At 36.3% G+C, this 23,831-nt stretch overlaps 1 protein-coding gene across 7 annotated transcripts in view; it reads right to left on the bottom strand.

Annotated features, from left to right (window-relative positions):
- Positions 1-907: 907 nt before the first annotated feature.
- Positions 908-23,831, bottom strand: part of Lrrc3b (leucine rich repeat containing 3B) — an 82,632-nt gene continuing 59,708 nt past the window's right edge. For 4 of the 7 annotated variants that reach the window (XM_063257047.1, XM_063257048.1, XM_063257043.1 and 1 more), the window contains one exon: positions 908-2,155. In XM_063257047.1, coding sequence (XP_063113117.1) covers positions 1,217-1,996 — 780 coding nt within the window. In that variant the 5' untranslated portion in view covers positions 1,997-2,155 and the 3' untranslated portion in view covers positions 908-1,216. Of the gene's footprint in view, positions 2,156-17,837; positions 18,014-23,831 lie in introns of all 7 variants that reach the window. The other 3 variants (XM_063257044.1, XM_063257045.1, XM_063257046.1) reach the window with 1 other exon arrangement.

Genomic DNA, 23,831 nt, shown 5'->3' with positions numbered 1-23,831 from the left:
TTAACTGCCAATGATCATCTGTCATACCATCCTAAAGCTAATGGAAAAATATCCAAAACATAATTTCCAACTCTAAGATAAAAAAATGTATTTCCCCTACTTCTGATCTATGAAAGGAACACAGTATCTTGATTGTGTGACAGGTGTACAGTTATACAGGTTTTTCGGAACTCACAGCATTGTACATTTAATGTGGCTGAATTTTGTATCATGTAAATTGTACCTCCATAAACCAACTCGGTAGGACTATCATGAGAAAATTGCAGTCTTTTGAGACAGATCTGGTTCAAATTCTAGTTTTAAATGCTTTCTACCTGGCAAGCCATTGAATCACTTTCACTTGTAGTTTCTCTTAATGTAAATGGCGTAATGGTCACTGTCTCCTCCTTACTGGAGGTTTAGAGATAACAGATTCAAAATGCCTTAGAGTGCTTTCACATGGTTGATGCTCTGCTACTGTTAAAGAGTTTCCCTTCTAGCATAGTTAAGTCTGTATTTGTTACATACTCCTGACCCACCAGAAAGTAACTTAAGGACTGAATATATGCCATTTATTCTTTTCCCCTGTGTCTAGAACAGATTAAAATCTTAGTAAATATTTTTAGCATGTTGTCTTTATAGTTAAAAACACCTTGTAAAAATCAAATGCCAAGATGCATTCTACCTTCAATATCAGCAGGATTCCACACTTTGTATAGTTACTTGGGTTTGCTAAGGTCCAGTATAAATTTTAAAGTCTGAAAGATACTTAAAAGTGGTCAACAATCCACCTATGGCTCCCCTGTGTGCAGTAAGACTTAATAATATATCTATCATTATGATGGTTCCTTAAGTTCACAGAGCTGTTTGTTTTTCTTTAAAGTAAGTGGAATGACTATACTGTTTTCTTGACCAATAAGTCACTCTGTTTTCCATGGTTCAAAGTTAAGTTTTTATTTGGTTTTAAATTAAAAAAATAAATTTCATTATTAAATAGTGAGATGGTTCTAACTAATGTTTGGATAGTAGCTTACTCAGGAATATACCATCAGGGGTATGGTTAAGGGGGTAGATCACTTAAACTAAAATCATTTGTTATGTTAAAAATTCAACAGTGGCATGATTCAAAAGAAACAGACATACAAAGTTTTAAATGTTTACAATGAATGGGAGAAGTAAACCACTTATTCTACTGCAATAGCAAACTACTTTCTCTCGGAGCCAGTCAGTTTGAGCGTTATACCACAGTGCTAATGTCATCGGGTTCATCTGCTTTCTTTTGCCTACTTGGCAAGGATTTCAAATACTCAAGATGTCTCCGGGCATCCTCCTGATTTTGCCTCACATAATATACCACATATGAGATCACCATGGTGAACCAGCCAAACATGGTGACCAGCATGGCATAGTCAGTAGTTTTTTTAGGGAGGTTACAAAGGTCAGCATCATTGGCAGCATTGAGGAATGGTCTCCCAGCGTGTTCATCCAACACAGAAGTCTTGCAGATCACATTGTGAGCTGTCTCATGATTGGATGCCATGCTCCTCAGAACTTGCTGTAGAGTACAGTCACAGTGCCAGGGGTTATTAGCAATTCTGGCCCGAGCCTTCAGGTTATTGAAGGCATTTTTGTGCACGCTTTGAATCCTGTTGTCAGACAAGTCTAGAGTCTGCAGTGTCTCAGCTACTCCTTTGAAGGCATGCTCATCGATAAACTCAATACCGTTTTTGGACAGGTTGAGAACTCTCAGTTGATGGAGGTCCTTAAAAATCTCATTGGGGATAGATGTGATCTGATTGGAGTCCAGATACAACAAGACTGTTTCAGGAGGAAGATCTCTAGGTATTTCCTTGAGATTTGCATTGCTACAGGTGACGTTTAAACCCCCAGAGGAAGAACAAAGACAGCCCTTGGGACACATACTGGCTGAGTGAAAGCACAGTATCATAAGAACAAAACTTTGTAGAAGGAGACACATGGAGAGGGAACGGGTTAACCACAGGTCTACCAGATTCATGCTGGAATGTCAGCATAATCACAAGTCCATTCCTCATTTATTCCAACACGTGTGGAAATGGTTCCAGCTCTGTCCACACCTTGATTTCTTTAATACGTGACTCAGAAGGCTGCAGCTAACACATGTGTCTCTTTATTAATCCTGGCCTTGCTTGGAAACCTAGAAGAAACAAAAGCAAATGCAATTAGTTCTTCTGCAATGGGAGGATCATTGCAATTAAAAAAGTTCTCACACATCTGGCATTCTACATAGGCAGGTCAGTTATGCAGGTAATTTCCATGAATGCCACTGGGAATTATCTGTGAAATGGGAATCTCTTGCTCAAATCTCAGGTACTAGGACAAAGAACATTCTCAAATTCTGTCACCTAGTTTATAGCTGTGCAGAATTAGAGCAAACAGTTCCAATTTCTCTCATCTCTACCACTCTTCTTCTGGAACCCTTCTACATTTTACACAAATAAAATTTAATTATGCCTTTCACCCTCTCTACAGTAACAAATGCATTAATGTAATTTACCACTGAACTTGGGAGGCAATGAGCAATAATACCAATATTTCATGGTTAATGACCATAGGCAGGAGTATCTGTCATGGCTTTTGAATCGATGCCCAATTTGGAATATTGGCTGTAAAGAAACATCTTATGTGACTTAAGAAACAAGTGACTGCCTTCTAACCATCACAACAAAATGCTTCTAGGAGAAGTCAAACATTCAAATTCAGAAGAACTGCTTCCCTATCACCCCTTGAGATTATATGACACCTCTTGAATTTGTGAAAGATTCTCTACATTCTGAAAACAGCATATTTCCTCCCCAGCAGATTATAAAATGTGACACATCTTTAGGAGACTTTTTTAATCTGAGAAGAGAATTAAGAAGTACTAGCCTCTGAGAATTCCTCAATGAGTAGATATTTATTTATGAAAAAACCACAGAAATAAGAAAATTATATGATACAAGCAAGATTATAAACTCATTAAGAGCAGAGATGGCAATACAGTTAACCCTCAAAACTATCCTCTACTATAGGGAAAACAGACACATCTTTGAGACCATTTCACAGAGGAGATGAGTGGATAGAGTTTGTATGATTTTCCCAAGGTCAAACAGCTTGTAGGTATAGAGACAGGACTCCAGCCAAAGTGTTCTGACTCATTAATCTCGCAACTCTTCCCACTAGCCTCACAGCTCTCTTCCGATCCCATCTGCTCCATGTGTATAGTCAGGATTCAGCAACTACTGTTTTGGTGATTTCTATGCTATTTTGTGGCAGCTCAATATCTTGTATGTGGGTCTTGGTCCAAGATGCAAGCCAGGTATAGGGATCCTCTGTCTGGTGAAGGGAATTGATGCTAGATTTCAGAAGTTTCCCACTCTGATCTAAGAACATTCATTTCTCTTTAAGCACTGAGCATCAAAAGACTTTCTGCATAAGTACCAAATGACTTTTTGAAAACTTATCTCTTATAAAGATCCCAGATGGATAAATACAGAGGGAAATGACTCCAAATGTTACCAAACTTGCAAAAGAGATGATTAATGTGAACTGAAAACATAATGAACTGGGTTGTTAATCATGAGAAAAAATGAGATTAACAACAGCAGACTTGAGTGGCTGTGCTTTTGGAATCCTGTGTCCCTTAAATGCCAGAAAATGCTGAAGAGGAACTGCTAGGTTTACCAAGCCATCCATCAAAAGCTCATTTCATTTGCAGTGAAGTGTCCCTCTCTTCCATGATTTCCTCCCAAACTTCATTGCATGGCATTTGGCGACTCTCCTAATTATTGAGATGGGAAACAGGTAAAATAAACAGGTGTGGAAAGGGACACTGTTAGAGAAGAAAGAGAGAACAGAAGTTCAAGGCAAAATTTCCAGCATGAAGACGGGAAAAGGACATAGAGGACAGGATGAATTTGATTAGAGATGATATGGTATCCATGCCAACTCACGAACCTCCTTATACTGAATATATGTAACCAGACTAAAATCTGTTAAGCGCTAGGCACTTCAATTTCCTCCTGAGATTATTTAAAGGAGTTTTTCTGTGTTCTGTGATTCAGACTATAAGCTCCATAAAGGGAGTAGGCTTATTTTCTATTTCATGTAGAAATAACAGGAAACAATTAGAGATAGAAAGTACCCTAGGCTTGGGTACCAGCTTTAATTCCTTTAGGAATGTGCTCTTAGGCTAATTATACAATCTCAGCCAACTTCATTTTCCTTATATTTGCATAAAGGTTATAAAAGCAACTAAATACAAGGTTCATTTCAAGATTTTATGAAATAATGCATAGAAAGCACTTAGCACAGTACCTAGTAGGTAGTAAGAGCACCACCTTGCTGAAGTACAGTCACTATTATCATATGTCTCCACCACCTACCACAGTGCTGCGATTATTATAAGAATTAAATAAATATCTGTTATATCAATGAAGCAGTACAATACCAATAAGTTAAATGGTGCCTTTTCTTCCTTATGGTGATCATTTTAGTTAGTATTTGTAAGATTAAACATTAGCTCATCAAGTGTCTGTTAGTTTTACATACTAGCATGATGAATTTTGGAAACACCATAGGGAAAAGTTCCAGGAAGATGGAAGGAAGAATAAAACTTTATCTAAGTAGACATCTCTGGACTCAGTCGTGGTTTCTCCATAATAATCCTTCTAATGATCATTGTCACAGACAAGAAGTGGTAGGATGGATCTTGAATTCTTCATATCAGATTTCAATCTATCTTGAGGTGAAATCCCTTATCCTTCAAGTAGGTCACATCTTCTGGGGAATCTTATTAGGAGGATGAAGAATTTCTTACATTTAAAGATTTTAGACCACAATATAATATTTTATTTTTCTTTCTACATTGTTTGACAATGGAATAAAAGTTTCTATGATCATCTAAACCATTGGGCCACTGGGACTTGTCTTTTATCCTCAGCCAGGATAAAGTGACAAGAGTTACAGGATATGGAGATCTCAGGCCTGTGATGTGGCTGTGATATGAATATTTGTGTTCTATATACAAACATACATTGAAATCTGATCTCTAATAGGAGAACATTTAAGAGGGGAGCCTTGGGGAGGCATTAGATCTTGGGAGCAGAGCTCAGAAGAATGGGATTAACGATCTAATAAAACAGTTCCCTAAGAATGTCCTTGTCCCGTTTGCTATGTGGAGACACAGAGAAAACATGGACATCTTTGAACTAGGAATTGGGTCCTCACTGGATATCAAATATTCTGGAATCTTGATCTTAGTCTTCTGAAGTTCTAGAAGTGTGAAAATAAATTTTGGTTGCTTTAGCAGAACTAATGTACTAAGACAGGTGTCCAAGGAGTCAAATAGAGGTTGAAGGTGGAATCAAGGTTATATTCACACAAGACAATAAAAGAATGGCTTCTACATTACACAGTGCTGAATAACTAATTTCCAAAGAGATTATCAGCTTGTTGACTAACCTCAGCTGTTGGGAAAGGACGTGAAGACCTGAACCTCAAAGGCAAAAAAAGGTGAATATTCTTTGGACTAGTTATCATCTAGTAGAGAATGCTAAATAGGAGTTGGAAACCAAAAACTCTTTTCTGCTGTTTTGAAGCAAGTTTGAACACAAACACAAAGCAACAAATAAGCTAGCTGCAGGAAAAAGAGTGCCTTCTTATCAACTTCAGAAAGTGCTGGTAAATATAAAGAAAGGCCGAGATCACATTGTGAGGGTGAAATCAACAGCAGTACTCACTCTTAACACCTTCTGAAAAGTAACCAGACTCACTGAAAGGGCAGACAAAGTTGAATAACTTATTTTGTGTCTCTTAACTTTCTCGCTGTAATTATCAGTTCATTCACAGAAGGACCTTGTCCATATCCACCTATTTTCTTCTAATGCATTCACCAGGAAGTCATCCTGTTTCTAAATGTAATGCTTACCTATACTCTGCATCTAAACATAGGATCGTTTTGTCCCCAAATTCATAATTGCTCACAATTTATTCCACAATTTTGTTTTTATTTAGCTTGAGTTTCTGAGTTAAAGCAATTCATGCTGAGATTGAGTGACAATAGTCAAATATTGTTTCCAGAAAGAAGACAAAAATGAATCTATCAGACTGTTCATTCAATAAGAAGATAAGTCATTCAGTGACTAACAGCTCTGTGCAGTTTCCTATTTCTTCCTTCACATCATTAAAGAATCCTCAGAGCAACTCGGGGGTTCCAGCCCCAAAAATGTTATTAATCCTTCTGAGATAACTGAGCATCCCAATTAAAAAAGAAATACCTTGAAGACCAATATCTTCCAATTGTATTTTGTGTAATTCTGCTACTAAAGAGGAGGATCTGATTAAAAAGCAAAAAATTAACAACTTAGTAAAACAAGAAAGACTTTAACCTCACAACACAAAAGCCAAACCAATAGAAAATTTCAAACATTTCATAACACATCTATAGCCAGAGATACAGCTCAGCAGCATAAGTTCCTGTCTGGCAAGTGCAAGGTCCTGAGTTCAATTCCCAGTACCAAAAATAAAAAAGTCAATAAAATAATTCTAAAACTTCTGTATGGTAAAACAAAGTAAGGCCATACATAAACCAAAGGACAGATGGCAACACAAAGGGGTGATATAAAGATATTTATATATATGAAGGGTACTTACAAGGAATAAGAAGCTAAACCAGTAGAAAAATAAATAGAACATGAAGATGCACAGATGATGAATATATATAATTATACAAAACAAACTATATAAAAGTGTTCTTATCTCATTGTCAGTAAAATAAACTAAGTTAAATTCTCTATTATCTTGTTTAAAATTGGAAGACTATTTAGTGTCAATAAACATATGAAGACAAAGCATTGTCAAATACTCCTTCCCCCACAGTCTCATATGCTCAGAGGTGAGTGGGTTATGGGGGTGTCATACTCACCAGTGGATAAAGTCACTAATGAGTTCATAGTGGAATGTGCTGTTAGGAGGTGGGACCTGGTGGGAGGAGGTGAGCCGTGGGGAGGGGAGACCTTGAAAGGTATATTCATGTCCTTGTTCCTTTCTCTCTCTTGAGTTCCTGGCTACCATGTGGGGAGTTTTTCTCTGTCATTTCCACAATGCTATTTGTGCCTGGGAGCCAGCTGACCTCAGACTAAGTCCCCTGAAACCATAAAGCAAAATATACCTTACCTATTTCAGTTGCGTATGTCACATATTTTGTCCTAGTGATAGAAGGGCTATTATACTTAGAATTTTTTTTTAATTTAAGGACCAACTTGTATTGATATAAAGATGTCCAAAGATGACCCCAAATGTGCTTAAATATAAAGGTACTTATGGAATAATCACATTTGTGAGGAAAATAGGAGTTAAATATACAACTACAGGTATATACACTTACATAATTATTCCCAAAAGAGTACAGCAGAAACTTATAATGGTAAAACTCTGAGTAGGCAGTGGAATTGGGGGATCTGTGTAGGGGGCACTTCCATAGTATTTTAAATTCTTATATTATAAAGGTGTGTTTTATTTCATAATAAATATTTAAATGATAACACAAAAGGACTCAAGATAAGCTAAAAACCAATGCAAATTTAATGCCTAGAAAGTAACTGTTCAGCATATAAAATGGACAGTGACAATTTAGGGTATGAAAGCTGATGAGAAGACTATGAATTTTGAACAGAAGAACATATTTGAAGATGATGCATTGATTTTATAAAAGGACAACATATAAAAATAGAAAACTGACCCCAAAAGGTGGTAACAAGTACAGGCAGCCAAGCCACAACCTCTGTGGCAATCAGCCCAAAGAATGCAGAACTGGATCAATAAATGGCCGCTTCTCTAATTTTGTCTCTGCTTCCAGTACGGGGACCAAACAGAAAAATGTGCACCTAATCCTTACCTTTTATTTTCTGCTCTAAAACTTCTATACTCCCTTCCTATCTGTGAGTCTTTGCCTAAATCAAAGACTGACCCCCCCCCATTATAGAAAGCTCTGAATAAATAACTTTTACTTATTTTCATTTACATGTTTTTGTTGATCAAATTTAAAATTTGAGTAATTGATATTTTAAGGCAATATTTGCAAAATTAGCATTATTCCTCATCCGTCATAGATATTAAAGGTTGACGTACTTAAAATACTAAGTTCTCTATAAAGTGTGTATAGGTTGCATAATCTATAATACATGCAATTCCTGAACAAAACATTCAAGGAAGTTGAATTGGGGTCTAAAGAACTCAGGAGACTGTATTAAACAGGTGGTTCCCTCCATAGCTGTTCTTTTAGAACAGGTTTGTAGTACATTTCTCCACTCACTTCTGAGTTCTGCCATGAATTTTATTTCCACATTTCCATTCACAACCACATATCACATGAAGACGCTGTCAGGGCCTCAAACTGAGCATATTTAAAAATAAAATCATAATTTTCACCTTTTAATTTCATCTCACAACCTCCCCCAACTGCCATATACCACTTGTTTTTCTTTTTTTCTTTCTAATTCCTTGAAAAGTTTTAATTTTCAGTCGGTCTTCTGTCTCTCCCTTGATTTACTGTTCCATTGGAATATTCTCTAGTTCAAATCACCATTTTGTTCGGGAAGAGAAGAGATTTGCACTGCCTTCTCTTAGAGTCAGATTCCAGTACTGTTCTATCCATGTCATCTAAAAAAGTTCAATGAGTAAAAACAGGTAGAAAGCTAGTAATCTATGGCACTGCATTTCACAAATATGAAATACGCTGGAAATTATCCCAATTGAAGTTAGGTATGATGCAAATAGCTTTTCTGTTTTCAAATCTAATTATGAAGGTCTTGCCCATGAGTTATTTAGGTGACCATTAATGACAGTAGCTGTGACCTAAGCTGTCAAGTCTGGCATGTATTAGAGGAGCAGAGAAATATTAAATTTACAACAAACATAATATAGGTCCACAATTGTTCCAGGAAGCAAGTTTCTATTTTATTTATTTATTTATTTTATCGTTTTAATGTTTTTTTTTCTTTGATGCATTCTATGCCATCCTAGCTGGTCTTGAGCTTGCTAAATACCTAAGATTAGATTCAAACCCATGGTGATCCTCCTACCTTAGACTTCTGAGCACTGGGATTACAGGAGTGTGCCACCCTGGTGAAGAGATCTTTATTTCTTTCACTGCTTGTTTAGTTTCTATTCTAGCTCCTATGCACTGTATCTTGTTCAGCTTATTCCTTTTGTACTAAGCAGAGATATCTATCTTTTCTAATGTTTTATCTTTTCATATTTTACCTTAAGGACATCAGTTCATCTACCTTGTTAAAAGGATCTGGAGGCTAGGATCTTTTTATATTCTCACATTCCCATGGTAAAAATTTAATAAACATTTATTGAAATGAATTAGGATCTAGTCTCACTTCATAATAAAATAGCTATCATTTATTTGGCATTTGTCACAAGTCAGAGATTTATTAAGTAATGAGCCAACCTCACAGGATAATAAAGCTGAGATTCTGTATAGGTTCTTAGTTAAATGAATAAATATGAAGAGTTAAATTGTCCTATGATGCTTGGCTGGCACATGTTCTGTGATCCAACGGTGTCTTGCCTACTATAAGGATAAAAGTTTCAAGGGGTGCATATCTAATCATCTCTCCGTGTATTTCCCAACCCCTGGAACTGGAGAGACAGAATCTCCTACAACAAGAACCAGCCACTTATTATTGGGAGATAAAATTAGATGTTTTGATGTTGGAGTGAGTTTGCACCCTCAGAGATTGTCACTAAGGGATAAGAAACTATTTCCTATGCGTCAAATATGGTCTCTAAAGGAAAAGGGGACCACAAAGGGAAAGAATCTTGCATCCTCATTGTCCCGTAGGAGTCTTTGGTAGGGCAGAGATATACTAGCAAAATGAAATGGAAGGGCAGCACATTAGTTATGCTTCTCAATACTGAGACAAAATACACAATACCCAATATTAAAGGAGTAGAGGTTTATTTTGGTTTTTGGTTTATAGAGGTTTTAGTCCATCATTGGCTGGCGCCAATGCAGGGTGGCATGGCAGAGGTGCATCAGAGAGGAAAAATAGTTCTTAGCAGAAAGAAGGAAGAACAATGGAGCTACAGCAACAGCAACCAATCCTGCCTTTGTACTTCATCCAGGATATCTATCCTTTGGGTGGTGCTACCCACACCCAAGGAGAGGCATCCTTAACCCCAGCACTTAATCCTCTGGATTAAGAGGATCACACATACTAGATCCTGATATTCCAAAAAATCACACCCATGGGCCTTAGGGGAAGGGGCAACTAGAGGCAAGTCATAACATTTTACCTCTACCTCCAATGACACATGCACATACTTTATGCAAATAATTTAGTAGATCTTTAAGTGTTGCCAAAATTTTAACAATTTCAGCACTGCTGTAAAAAAATCCTAATGTCTCTTCTGAGATTCAAGGTAAACCCATACATTTCTTTTCATTGTACAAATGAAAAGAAAGTCGAGAATTTCCAGCATATAATGACATGAGATAGACATTTACTTTCTTTTCAAAGGTACAAAGGGGAATAGAATGGAATGAGAACAAAATAAAAATAAAATCAAAATCCATCAGGACAAACATTAAATCCTTAGTTTCATGTCCAGCACCTGATGCAGTCCGCGACAAGATGTGAACTAAAAATGGATTGGGTGGTCCTAACCCTATGTCAACACTTAGGCGTTTGTAGCTCTTGTGAATTCTCTCTTGGGAAAACCCTGTTCCCTTCTTGTAGCTTTCCTCAAATGATCTACATTCCTGGCATCTCCAAACTTTTGGGGTCTTCACTGCACCTTTGCCTTCACACTCAAAGCTTCACACAATGACCGCTCAGAGGCACAAAGGCTGAAATCTCAGGCTTTCTTCTGAAACCTGGGTGGAAATCTGGGGGCAGGCCTGACCCCACAACTTTTCCATTCTGCATTTACCTAAAACCAGCACTATGTGAATGATGCCAAGTTCTGCTAGCAGCTGGAGCAGTAATCAGACTTCCTTCTCCCTTGACTTTAGGGGTTGAGTACCTTGGATTGTTAAGTGCTATGAGCCAAATCCCAAGGAGCACATTCCCTAACACACTGTCACTCTGAAACATGGGAATTTGGGGTTTTCTTCTCAAACCAAAGTGTTACTCCCTTGTAATTTTCAGGCTGCAGAGGATGAAGTTTTGCTCGTTCTTGTGATGTTCTCAGGGCATCTTAGACATGTTTTTTTTTTTTTTTTCCTTCTCAACAACCAATTTCTCACATGCTTTATCTTTGCAGTCCAAAGATTTACTAGAGCTTCCTGCCAGCCAAATTTAAAATGTTTTGAACCACTCTTCTGGGTTCTCTGTATGTGATTCTCTATATATATTATGCCAGAAGCCCCCAACAGTAGCCATGCCACCCCCTAAACATTAGACTGCCTTCAAATTTCTTCCAGATTAATCAGTCTGAAATATTTAATTTTGGTCTCAGGAAAAGTCTCTGGACAAGAGCAAAATGCAGATAAATTTTGTACCAAAGTGTAAAATGCGTGATCTAGAGTCCAAGAGCCATCTCAGTCCTTCTCCCAGCATAAATTTTCTGAACCTGGCTTTTACTACCAGTGTTTCTATCAGCATTATGGTCTCCTGAGCTCTGACCAGAATCTTCCATGAAGTACAGCTTAAAAGTATTTCAGGGATGCTTCTTTAGCTGGCATTTCCAAACCATTCCAAACTCTTCCCACAACTTCCAAAGGCTCCTGAACCACATGATTAAGTACAGTCATAGCAATGATCTCACTTCTGTAATACCAAAATCTTAGTTACTATTCTCGTTTGGCCAACAGGATACCCTATATCCAAAATTAAAGGAAGAAAGGCTTATTTCAGCTTACAGTTTGTAGAGGTTTCAGTCCATAGTTTTCTGTCCCTAGAGCAGGGTGGCCATAGGGTCGTCACAGAGGGGAAATGTTTTTTGACAGACAAAAGATAACCGAATTGTGAAATAGCAGCAATAACCACCATGGCCGTCTTTATGCTTCATCCAAGCTACCTGCCCTTTGAGTGGTGCCAGCTACGCTACTCAAGGAGGGGGGCGCTATTAATCTCAGCATCTCACACCCTAGATCCAGGCATCTCAAAAACCCCACCTATGATTGTGTGAGGCTTTGTGTGTGTGTGTGTGGGGGGGGAGGTGTGTGTGGACAGAGATGCAAGCTATAAGAGGCAGGTGCTTACATATGGAGAAGTGACATCTGGAATGTGAGACAGTCAGGCTGATGGAAATGTGATGGGAGAGAGTCTCAGGAGTGAAGCACCAGTTTTCATATTATATAAAATTCAATGTTTTACTTCATGTTTTGGACTAGGCAAGCTATCATATGTAATTTCTAAGGTGCTTTAAAATAACTGAGTTTATGAAGTAATAATCTATGATCTTAAACTAAGAGCAAAATTATAGGCTTAAATGAAATTTTCATTCAGGAACTAGAAGATGATAATTCATGTAACAGAAATCACATAAACAGTGAAGGTAATAAAATTAGCGTTTTATTCTGGTCATGCATACATTAATGACATCATGACGTGCAATCTTAATGATCGTAGAAGGGAAAAATTGCAAATTAAGGCTTCAGGAGGTGGTGTGATCTGTTTGCGATTTTAGATTTTGAGAGAATTGAGTTCTAAAATTTTCTTTTGGATAATGTAACCCTCCATTAACTTTCAGTTGCCATCATTGTAAAACTCAGACTCCCTACTAAAGCTGAGCAGATCCTGCATCAGCTTACCCTTGCTTTGCTCTCCCTAACAGCTTGTGTGCAGATGTCCCTCAGATCCTCATGCAATCATTGATGGTGATTTTTTCATAAATGGTTGGATCTAAAGTATGTTACACTAAAATTGATTCACAGTGCAACGCTAGGATCAAGGGCACTAGGATTAAGGGTGGGTGTGAATGCTAGTGCCCTAAGTAGACTGGATGAGCTATAAGGGATAGAAAGAGCTTGTTGTTTTGCTATCTTCTTCCCACTATGAACTATTTTTTATCCTCTTGATGCCAACCTGCCTTGGAGACAGCCTATTGTGAATTCAAAACCTCTACAAACGGTGAGATAAATAAACCTTTTCTCCTTTAACTTTGGATGTCAAGTATTTTGTCTCAGCAACAATAAAGGTAACTAACACAGTCTCTAACTTGGTACCTCACCTACAAAAGAGATGTTGCACTGCCTGTGTCAGTCAGAATTCTAAGGTGCTCACCAAGACAAGAATTGTGCTGTGGTGTGCATGTGTTCTATATAATACCTCTTGAGTGTGAGTATAACCCATAAATATGATGATGCAGTCATTATTGATTAGTTATTTTTCACAGCAAGTATGGTGAATACTCAGTCTATGATTACATTACATAAGGCTGTCTTAATTGACTGGACAGTCTCTTCCTGTCCTTGAAGAGGCAAGCCATCATATTGTGAGTGTCATATGAGTAGGGCCTGAAGGCAGTCCCTAGGAAGTAAAAGCAACTGTGTGAATATTCAGCAAAAAAAAATAAATAAATAAATAAATAAAATAAAATAAAATAAAAATAGTCCTATAAGTAGAAAAATCTGAGTCCTGCCAACCATTGAAATTGAAATAGAACCTCAAGCTCAGATAAGAATACTGCCCAGAAGTGATAACTCAAGCTTGATTTTAAGCACAGATCTTAAAGTGAGATAAAATCTTGACCCACACAACATGGGAGAAAATAAATGCATGTTGTGTTAAGTGAGTAAGTTTGTGGTAATTTGTTATGCAACAATAACTAAGTTCCCTTCCTTTGTTGTTTAAATGTGCTAATCTTATTCTTACTTGCACAGTTAATTTCTTATCATGATGCAGGCCTTGGCTCAAAATCACATTATTTAGCCTCCCCCACGGCCAAACACTTCCAAAGCTCAACCCACATGTACACCACATATACAGGGTAATGTCCTGAAGATTACCTTCCTTTACTGTCATGACAGTATTCACCACTATTTGCTACTTCTCATATGTTTTTTAAAACATTTTTTAAAAACTGCCTCACAAAAAAGTTAAAAAGGGAAATCACATTAGAAGTCTTTGGCAACAGACTCTTGCTAGGGATGAAAGTGTTCATATCATTTTCTCCCATATTGTATATGTTTGATTACATATGATCATATCACAATAAAGAATTTGTAACTATCCATGATATATTTTGATTTCTCCATTTACTTTTATTTTGTACCAGAAATTGAACTCAGTACACTGCACCTGCCAGGCAGGTGTTTATGCTACTGAGCTATATCTTGGCTTCTCCATTTCCTTTAAAAGAAAGAATGAAGGTACAGTTATTTTCAGGCAAATAAAATTGCAGAATGAGTGACTATTAGATTTTTAGGAATAGACAATACTGAACACTGTGTTTCAGGTGGAATGGAATGGTCCCAGAATCAAAGAAGTATGCTCAGTCTACAGAATATTTTCTACTAACTTTTCAGATTTTCTATTCAGACTTCTCCTTCCTTAGGTATTTATAGTCATCTTTTCATTCAGTAAGCAGGACAGGTCCTAGATCCCAGATACTCCCCAGAAAACTTTCCATTCAACATTTGCTGGTTTACACATCTCTCTTACTGGTCACTTTTGAATATGGAGAGACAAGTGTTACATTTCAAATGTCAAACCAGCTCTGTGTTGGTCTTTGTTTACAAGGTTTGGGAAAGTCAATCCCACTTCCCCTTCTTCAGTTAGAATCTCTTAAAGCCTAGTCTGAAACAACATTTTTTTAATCAAAACGGCATGTCATTTTGATATTTGATATTTATCCCAGATCTCTATCAGTTTAAGGAGTGAGTTTCCTTTTTTAAACTGGTTTCACACAGTACATCTGTAAGTAAAACCTTGGTATACTGGAAAGAACCTCACTTTTCTGAATGTACTGCCTCCTTCCTGCAGGAGATAGCATTTTAAAGTGGATTTAGGAGTTCTTCAGACTCACAAATTCACTGAGAAAATAAATACATTTTAAAAATTCGCCTTTGAAAACAAGACTTCAGCCCTCTGTGGATATACAGCAAAAGATAAAGATACCACTATATCTTGGCTAACATCTATAGTGATTATGCAATATGCTGCAATATGGAGAGATTAAATGGGAATCCATTCATTTTGGTTTTCCTTCTGTTTCTCTGTTAGTATTTCCTAGCAAGTGCCTATGGCATTTACAACAGCGAGAGCTTTGCAAGCTTTTAAAATATAGTTTATATAAATGTACCTATCAAAGACTCACCAGAGTTCAAAATAGCTTGAAAACTGCCCTCAGAGGCACTAACTTATGCTGAATTCAGTTGTGGTTCACAATTGTTAATATTTTTTCCTTGAGAAAACTTACCCTACTTTAACATTGACTGTACTATCATTCTTCTGCTAGAGCTGTGATAATAGTTACTGAGTTGGAGGAAAAAGCACAGGAATGAGATCTAAAACTAACAGCTAGAAATTGGAGTCAAACCTGTCTCCAAAGAATAAATTCCAGGAGTTTATCAAATCACTCACATTTCCAAGCTTTACTTGCTGAGGAATTGATTCAATACATCAATAATAAATCATAACATGAATAAGATACACATCAAGGGCCTAATGGCTTTAAGAAAATGTATTTCAGAAACTTTCAATTGCCAAAAAATAAGGATCTATCATAAATTTTAGTATTTAATTGTTTTCCCAAAATATCATACCTTTTTTTGGAGTGAGCCTTACATTTTATTTTTTAAGCAAATTCTAGTATGAGATCTCCCAATATGTGTACAGTATTCATGCCAAAGCATATTTAACCTGAATTGAACCCCAATTCCGACAGTCCTTTTTAAATTTATTTTTAAAGAGTAATTTAAATTTTATTTATCATTAGTTTTTCCATATTATTTTAAGGAGGTTTTGAATGGTTTGTATTCAAAACTTTAGATCAATGGAATCATGGCATGGTAAAGAGAATATGGGATACAGTGAATGAGAGGATGAAGGGAATAATCCTGATTGTGACTAACTTTTTGTGTGTAACTACTATTAACAGGGTAGTGGAGCTAATGCTTTAAAGACAGAAACAAGTTTTTCCAAAGCATAGCTCATTTACAGAATCTCTCCATATTTGACTATAATAACAAGATTTGGGAGCTTTAAATTGGTGATATTTAGCTGAAATTTTGGATTTTTGAGTTGATTTTGAAATAGGGTGTGATTTTCAGGGGTCATTGTAATGTGATGAATATATTTTACATGGAGAATGCACATGAATCACTGAAAGCCAAATGGTAGGTTTTGGTAAGCCTAAAGATTGGCTTCTAAATTTTCTGGGTTTTAATCTCTGGAACCTGTGAATGTTACTTTATGTAAAAAGAGACGTGACATATGTGATTAGGTTAAGGATCTCAAGATAGGTTATTGTGAATTATCCAGATGAGCTCTAAATGTAGTCAAACATCCTTATAAGGAAAGAAAGGACAATTTGGCACAGAGAAAGAGAAGGCAGTACAATTCCTAAAGTAGGGGCTGAAGAGATGCAGCCCTCAAATTCAGGAATACTGACAGTACCAGCTTCTAGAATCTGAAAATAATGAGGAATGGATTCTCCTTTAGAGTCTGGAAGAAGTGTGGTCTTCCAACAAAATTAACGTTTGCCCTTTCAAACCCAATTCAGACTTCTGCCTCTGGCAATGGAAGACAGTAGGTGTACATTGTTTTAGTCACAAAGTTTATGTTAATTTGTTACAGTAGCCATGAAAAGCTAAGAACTTAAAGTCATTTCTGTCAGACTCTCTTTTCTATATGAGTTAACAGCCTTTGCCACAACCAAGTGTTTGGCTTAGTTCTGAATTTCCTGGCACCAAAAGAAGAAAATAAAGATGTCATATATATAGTCTAATAAAGTGAAAGATTATTAGCTATTATTAGAAATAAAAATTTTCTAATTTCAGAATTTGTAAAGAATCCCAAGAATGAAATTCTATTCAACAAAATAATCAATGTCTTTAAAATTTCACTGGATATATATATATATATATATATATTCTTTGGTTTTCAGCATGAGGTAAAATCATCGGCCTGTGAAAGTTTTTCTCAGCTATGAAAAACTAAATTTTCATTTAAGAATAGTGTGTATTAGAGGCGCATGCTAACATGAGGATAGGAAAAAAATGTGGTAGGGCTGAACAGACAGATCACATGCCCCATCTGTGAGTATAAAGGGATGGTGACAACTGTGCTGGAACAATGGTTTCAAACTGGGAACTTTCCATGCAGAGATGTGCATGTGATCACCTCGATGACAGCAGCATCCTTGAGCACTGGGGGAGAGGATGTTGATCCCTGAAGACTAGGAGACTTTTGTGTAGGGATTCAGTCTTCCCATACACAAACAGAGAACATTACACAAATACCATTATAAACAGATAGAATTATTTTTATACATTAAGAAGACTATTCAGAATTTAAACCTGCAACTAATCAAATATTTAACTCTTCTAGACATATATACATGCATTATTTAATGAATGCTATTTAGGATAGGTAACAAGTTTGTGTTTCTGTCTTTCTCCAGGTTCTAAATGGTCATAATCTGTGAGTGGAGTTTTATATTATATTTATTTATGTACTATTTCATTAGACAATCACTTTGTCTCTCATTTTTATATTATAACATGGAATTAAAATAATTCTATTCATGGTCTACATCATTCAGGTAACCACTGGGTAACATGACAAGTAATTACTTTCAATGGAGAGAGAGTTGGTTACATATGTCTAGTTTACATGCATCTGTGTCCATAGTGTCTACATGTATCTAGTTCCATGTACCTGTACACAGTATCCAAAGTAAATTGGGTAAAGCTGGGCTGTGCCATGGGCAAGGTGGTAGTTTGAAGAGGATGAATTACTCCATCTTGTTCAAAGACTTTGTAGACCTTAGTCATCATAGCATCCGGTGAGCACCTCTGGATAGAACAGAGAAGGCCAGCAGAGCAGTGTCCTACCTTTTGGAAAAAATTTATATTAAAAATGAGTTCATGTACAGATCCTCTATCATCTTCTAGATAGGCGCTCACTAGTCTTCCCAAGAGTAACTGGGAAAAAATGATGCCTTTATGTGTTTTCCATGAAAAATATAGCTCTGTAAAGAAGTTGATATGTTTTTCTTTTTTGAGTTACTGTTTGTTACAGTAAAAAAGTAAAAAGAGATATTAATAAAGTAAAAAAAGAAACAATTACTCTCAACATTCATCACAAATATATCAACCAAATAAACATGGTATATAAATAAAAAGAACAAAACAATATGTAAATCTGGATTTTCAAATGTCAAATATACACTACTGAGGAAAAAATTGGTACGTTTGATCTTATTTACGTAAAACAGGAAGATTCTCTTAAACACACAGTGGCAAAAGCTATAAAAAATAGGAAGAACAATAAAAAAAATCATTGTCTTACCTCTAAGAACCTGAAGGCTGATTTTACTGAGAAGTTTTAATTTTTATCTTACACTGTTCCCAACTGTTGCAATTTCTTGCCATGAGTATGATCATAATAACAACTAGGTAATAAATGAAGAGATTGACTAGTAGGCATAGACTGATAACCTAACCTCAGGAGTTACAAAAGATACAACATTGTGTCACTCCTTACCAGTGAGCCTGCTGGGCAATCATTTAAAGATTTGAGTCTTAGCATAGTGTATAGGTGATGTTAAAGCCCTGATGCCAGATAAAATCCGGTTCTGCTTTAGTTCTGATGCTAGCTGGGGAATTTTAGGTTAAGTCAATTACCTCTTCTGAATCAGTTTTCTCAATGGTAAATGAGACTAATACCTATTTCACGTATTTCAGGTATATTTTTGTTTAATGTCTGTCTTATAGTAGATGTCTGACAAATATTGTTGACTCTGAATAAAACTGCAAAAAGATCAGAACCATTTTTGAATTTTCCAAGGGTTCTATAGAATACTGGGTGCTTAAAAATTCTGCCAAATGAATATCCTAAAGGCATATAAACCTGAAAAAAAGCATCATTGGGAACCAATGGACATAAGCTTTTCAAGAATCTGCCATAAATTTGTCCACAATGTGTTAATATCTGGAGGCTCTATTGTAGGTGCCTCCATGGTTCATTAATTTTAGAGTCTAATAATCCATAGAAGGAGGCATGTGCTAAATTCACATCTACTGAACAGTATCTGACACTATCCGTACTGCAGGTACTACTAGTTAAACGCTCTCGTATAACAAATGTACTGTGGGAATACAAGGTGTTAAGTTTTGCAAATGAGAATTCTGTCTGCATTTGATTATTATCAGTTATGTAATATTACCATAGAAGAACACTGATCAATAACTGCACACATGAAAAACAATAAAGGTCACTTTTATGTAACTAAATATTAATTTGTTATTAATTATTATTAAAAGTATTCTTGCCTATAACTGCAAATGAGTGAATTATTATATTAGATTTTTATACCTTGAAATTTCACTATTTTCAGTCCCTATTTTCATTTGGGAAAATAACATTTAATTATATAGCTAATAAAAGTCTTGAAAAGCTTATAAAGTGGTGTTTTTAGAAAGAGGCTTTCAAATGTGACATATTTAAGTATTCCTAATCCTCATATTCAACACTTTACTAGTTACTTCAAGGAATTTGCTACTTAATAATTTCATGATTTTTAAGGGCATGTTACTTAACACTGGACCTCCATGTTCATATCTGCAAAATGATTATGATAATATGTTCTATGTGGTTTGACAGTTTCCAAAAGTGGCTTCCCTTATTCCTCAACCTGAACCATCTGTGTTCTATTGTAATGTGACCTTACCCTCCTCTCATCAGAAAGCAGAGTCTATTTTTAGCCTCCTTGAATTTAGGTTGTCTTCAGATTTTGCTTTGATCAGACTCTCTTTGACAGAAATGACACTATGCTAGTTCTGATCCAAAAGGAACACTGTCCATCTCAAATGAACAAGCCCCAGCTAGGCTGCTAGATGATGAGCGAGCATGTAAAGGAAAACCCAGTGTTTCCAGCACAGAGCCAGTCATACCGCAAATGTATAAAAAGCTTAGCCTGGGGTCATTAGCACCAGCTACCCAACCTGCGGCTGACGATATACTGAAGAATGCCCCCAGTCAAGACTTTAAAAAATCATCATGCTACTCATCATTTTGTGAATAATAAATGCCACTATACTGAGGAGATTTACTTTGTGTCTAAAGTTAATTAATGCACATAACTACTTTAATGATGAATGCCATTAATATATTTATGTTTCATGTCACAGGCTTGATTGATATTTAACAGATACAGACTATCATGTCACAGGCTTGATTGATATTTAACAGATACAGACTAACAACTCATCACAAAAGATGTTTCCTAATAAAAATATAATAAAGACCTCCTTAAAAAATGTTGTAATTTCTAAATGCTGAAGGGCATCAGTCATTCCATTGTCATTAGAGACCAAATTATTTAATTCTCTTTGCTGACCTTCACAGTTAATAATGCTCCAAGTTGTTATGGTAACCTCCAAGTAGTTCAGAAAAAAAAATGATACACAGATGAAAGACATTTGTGCAATCCTAAGGTCAAATCAGAATAACAAATTTAAATATTGTTTGCTCACCTATCCCTGGTGTCTAGCACACTTTCTGGTGTAGAATTAATTCTGTATCAATGTAGCTCAGCAATCAGAAGCTCAGGAAAAATATTGAGTCTAAACCCCACTTCATTTAATAAATTTGTTTTGCCTTGGTTTCTCCATCTATAAAATGCACATAAAAGCAGGCCTTTCTTTTTTCTATTTGTAGCAATGATTAAAAGAAATTATTTAGATAAAGTACTTCAGGCAGAGCTTGCACCAGAGTATAATAAATGTGACCTATTTCTCCTATTGCAGGATTTCGGTTTTAAACACATTTTTGCAAACAGAGCCTGTGTGGTAGCTCTAAGTATGTAGTGTATGTGGTTTGCTGATTCTCTCCAGCTTTCTCAGCTCTTCAGCTGAGAGTTGTCTACAAAAGAAGCAAAGGTTCTGGAGATTCAACAATGAATTTAAATGCCATGTATGTCAATTCTTATCATATAACACTGAAACAAATAATATTTTATTAAGTTAGGAGTTGTTGCCTGCATCTGGATAGTATGAAGTTCTTTTCCAATGTTCAGTCTATAGAGCCTATTTTTCATAATCAGACCTGGAGAGTAGAACCCTAAGAAGTTTATTTTGGCCCTTTACTCCCCAATAAGCCTTTTTTGGACCTCACCTGAATTCTCACTAAGTTGCTCACACTGAGACTATGGAATGACTCAGACCTGGATCTTGATTTCATTTTAGAGGTGAATAGAGAAATAAAGTACACTTAGATTATCCACCCATTCAATGTTTTTCCCTAATCAGAAATTCAAAAATCTAGTAATAGAATCAACGACGTAGGTAAAGTGTCTGAAGTTAAACAGATTACACAGACAGTGTACAAAATGGAAGTCTATGCGGTCAAGAATCACCTTATAACAAAAGCAATTCTTTTAAGTTCTATAATTTTTCTTTAAAGAACTATAAACCATCAAAGTGTAATAGTTATCCTCCACCATGTTAGCAGAAGCTAAGTGGTGTATAAATAATCTCTTACCTTCATATAATTTTCCCTTGATTCCATGTTCTCAATTTTCATTCTGTTAAGTATCCTAAATGTACAACACATACCTGGTCCCTTATTTTTTATTTTGAGACAGATCTTGTGAAGTTATACAGGTTGTGCTCAGACTTGAAGTCCTCCTGCCTCAGTCTTCCAGAGAGCTGGGATTACAGGCATGTGCCGATGTACTTGTCTCTGTGTAATTTTTAAAATTTTATTTTCTTAAGGATTGGATGGGAGATTATGTAAAGTCATAGTTTTCCTTGCTTATTTTTTCCTGTGATATATATTTTTTGTCAAAGAAACTAAAGTCTTCCTTAAAGCAGAGGACAAAACATAAAACCAACCAGCTAACACAAAGTCATACAAATAATTTGTCTGAATATTATTGATGGAAATTTAGTTCTTCAGTGGGATCATCAGACTGGCTGACTCCTGTTTATCAAATTTTGCCAGCAGATCAAGGGTGAAGTACATTTTAGATAAATGGCTTGAAGCCTCTCTAGAAATACTCAGCCTCTCTGAGCTCCTCCTGAGCCCTTTACCTCCTCAGTTAGACATAGGGTTTTTTCCTGATCAAAAGAAATGTTCCTTTCCACAACTGTTTGCAGTCTCACTGTTTGAATGTCCACTTTTTATGCTTTGATACTGTGGTTTGAGCAACTATCTCTAAGATGATAAATGTGTAATTAAATGGTGATTTCTTAATTTTTTTTATAGTTTTGTATTACTTGTACCCTTACACCACTTTGTTTTTTCTCTTTTTCCTTTTAAATAAAATTTAAAAAAAAAAAAGAAATGTTCCTTTCACAGGAAAGAAACTGAAGAAGAAAAAGAGAAATCAGAACTGAGATTATGGCTATCTTTTCCATACTGCACAGTTCATCAAATTTCCACAAGTAAATATGTTGCTGTGAGTTAGCTTGATTTTTTTCCTTTGGGAATCAGCCGGAAAAATTAAGTTACCCAGGGACTTAACTTTTGTCAACAACAAACCAAATAAAACTTTCCAAGCACATTTAATTGTCTTCACGACACAGTAAGACTTCCCTTATGTCCTGGTTCAGACATGCCTGCCAGTTTAAATAAACCTGAATTTAATTCCCCAGCCTAGCATTTTCTCTGTCTCAGCAAACAAACTGGCAGGTAAGATAAGTAAAAATGAGAAGAATCAGTCCAGAGAAACCAAGAAAATCAAGCTGAAAAGGGAAAGCTATTTCTAGAACAATATAAAATGAATCCCCACCTTGTCTCCTCTAAATGCTTTCACAGATTTTACAAAGCAGAGCATCATCATATTAGTATGAACTCACAAGTTTCATTGTCTGTGGGATAGTTTCAGGAATTGTGATACATAGCTACTGTATTAATCCAATTTTCACACAATCAGTGCAAATGTATTTAATCATGTACAACCTGTTATTTCTACCTTCCATGAGCCTTGTTGCTTTACACAGACTCACAGTTTATGAGACAGGAAGGCAAAGTGGCTGGCATGGTACCCTTGATTCCCTGATTTAGCAACACTCAGTCTGAGCAGAAGCAGAGCCCACCTGAGCATCTCTTACTCTTTCTCTGTTTCCAATTCAGCAATTACTGAAGTCACAGATGGGAGCAATGTACATAACAGAGCAAACACCCATGTGTGGTTGAGCCTGTGTACCACCTGAATGTCACAGCTGTGGGCATTTCCAGAGCTGCCTGGGGGCTGACGACACAATACCTGCCCAGAACATTGAGCTCAGCGGAAAGCTGAGTGACTGGTGGAGCTGATAAAGCTGCTGGAGCTTCTCAAGAACCCAAAAGTCCGATGAGGTAAGGGCTGAACTCCTACCCTTAGCAGTGTAAATTGCTAGCACAAATCTCTATACAGTTCACATGGAAATAGAAAACGAGATAGGAGGAAAAAGAGCCATGAATGGTAAGGTGTTACTTGTTCAATTAATTTCTAAATAAACCCAAAACGATTCTCTCATTGGGGAAATGGGAATGAAATATCCAATTTATTAAAGCTGATGCCTAGCTAAGTCACAAAGATGACACTCTCACTCAGAATCCATCCAGAGATAGCCCTCATCACCAAGAGGGTGAGTTCTCTGAGGGCTTAGTTATCATTGGTTAGCATCTCAGGACTAGTCCTAGTGTTCTGGATGGATTAGTACC

The sequence above is a fragment of the Cavia porcellus genome, unplaced genomic scaffold, assembly GCF_034190915.1.
Source record: "Cavia porcellus strain 051 isolate PalLab524CR breed Dunkin Hartley unplaced genomic scaffold, mCavPor4.1 scaffold_10, whole genome shotgun sequence".
NCBI lineage: Eukaryota > Metazoa > Chordata > Mammalia > Rodentia > Caviidae > Cavia > Cavia porcellus.
The sequence above is the reverse complement of the archived record's forward strand: the minus strand, read 5'-3'. Positions and strand labels throughout refer to the sequence as shown.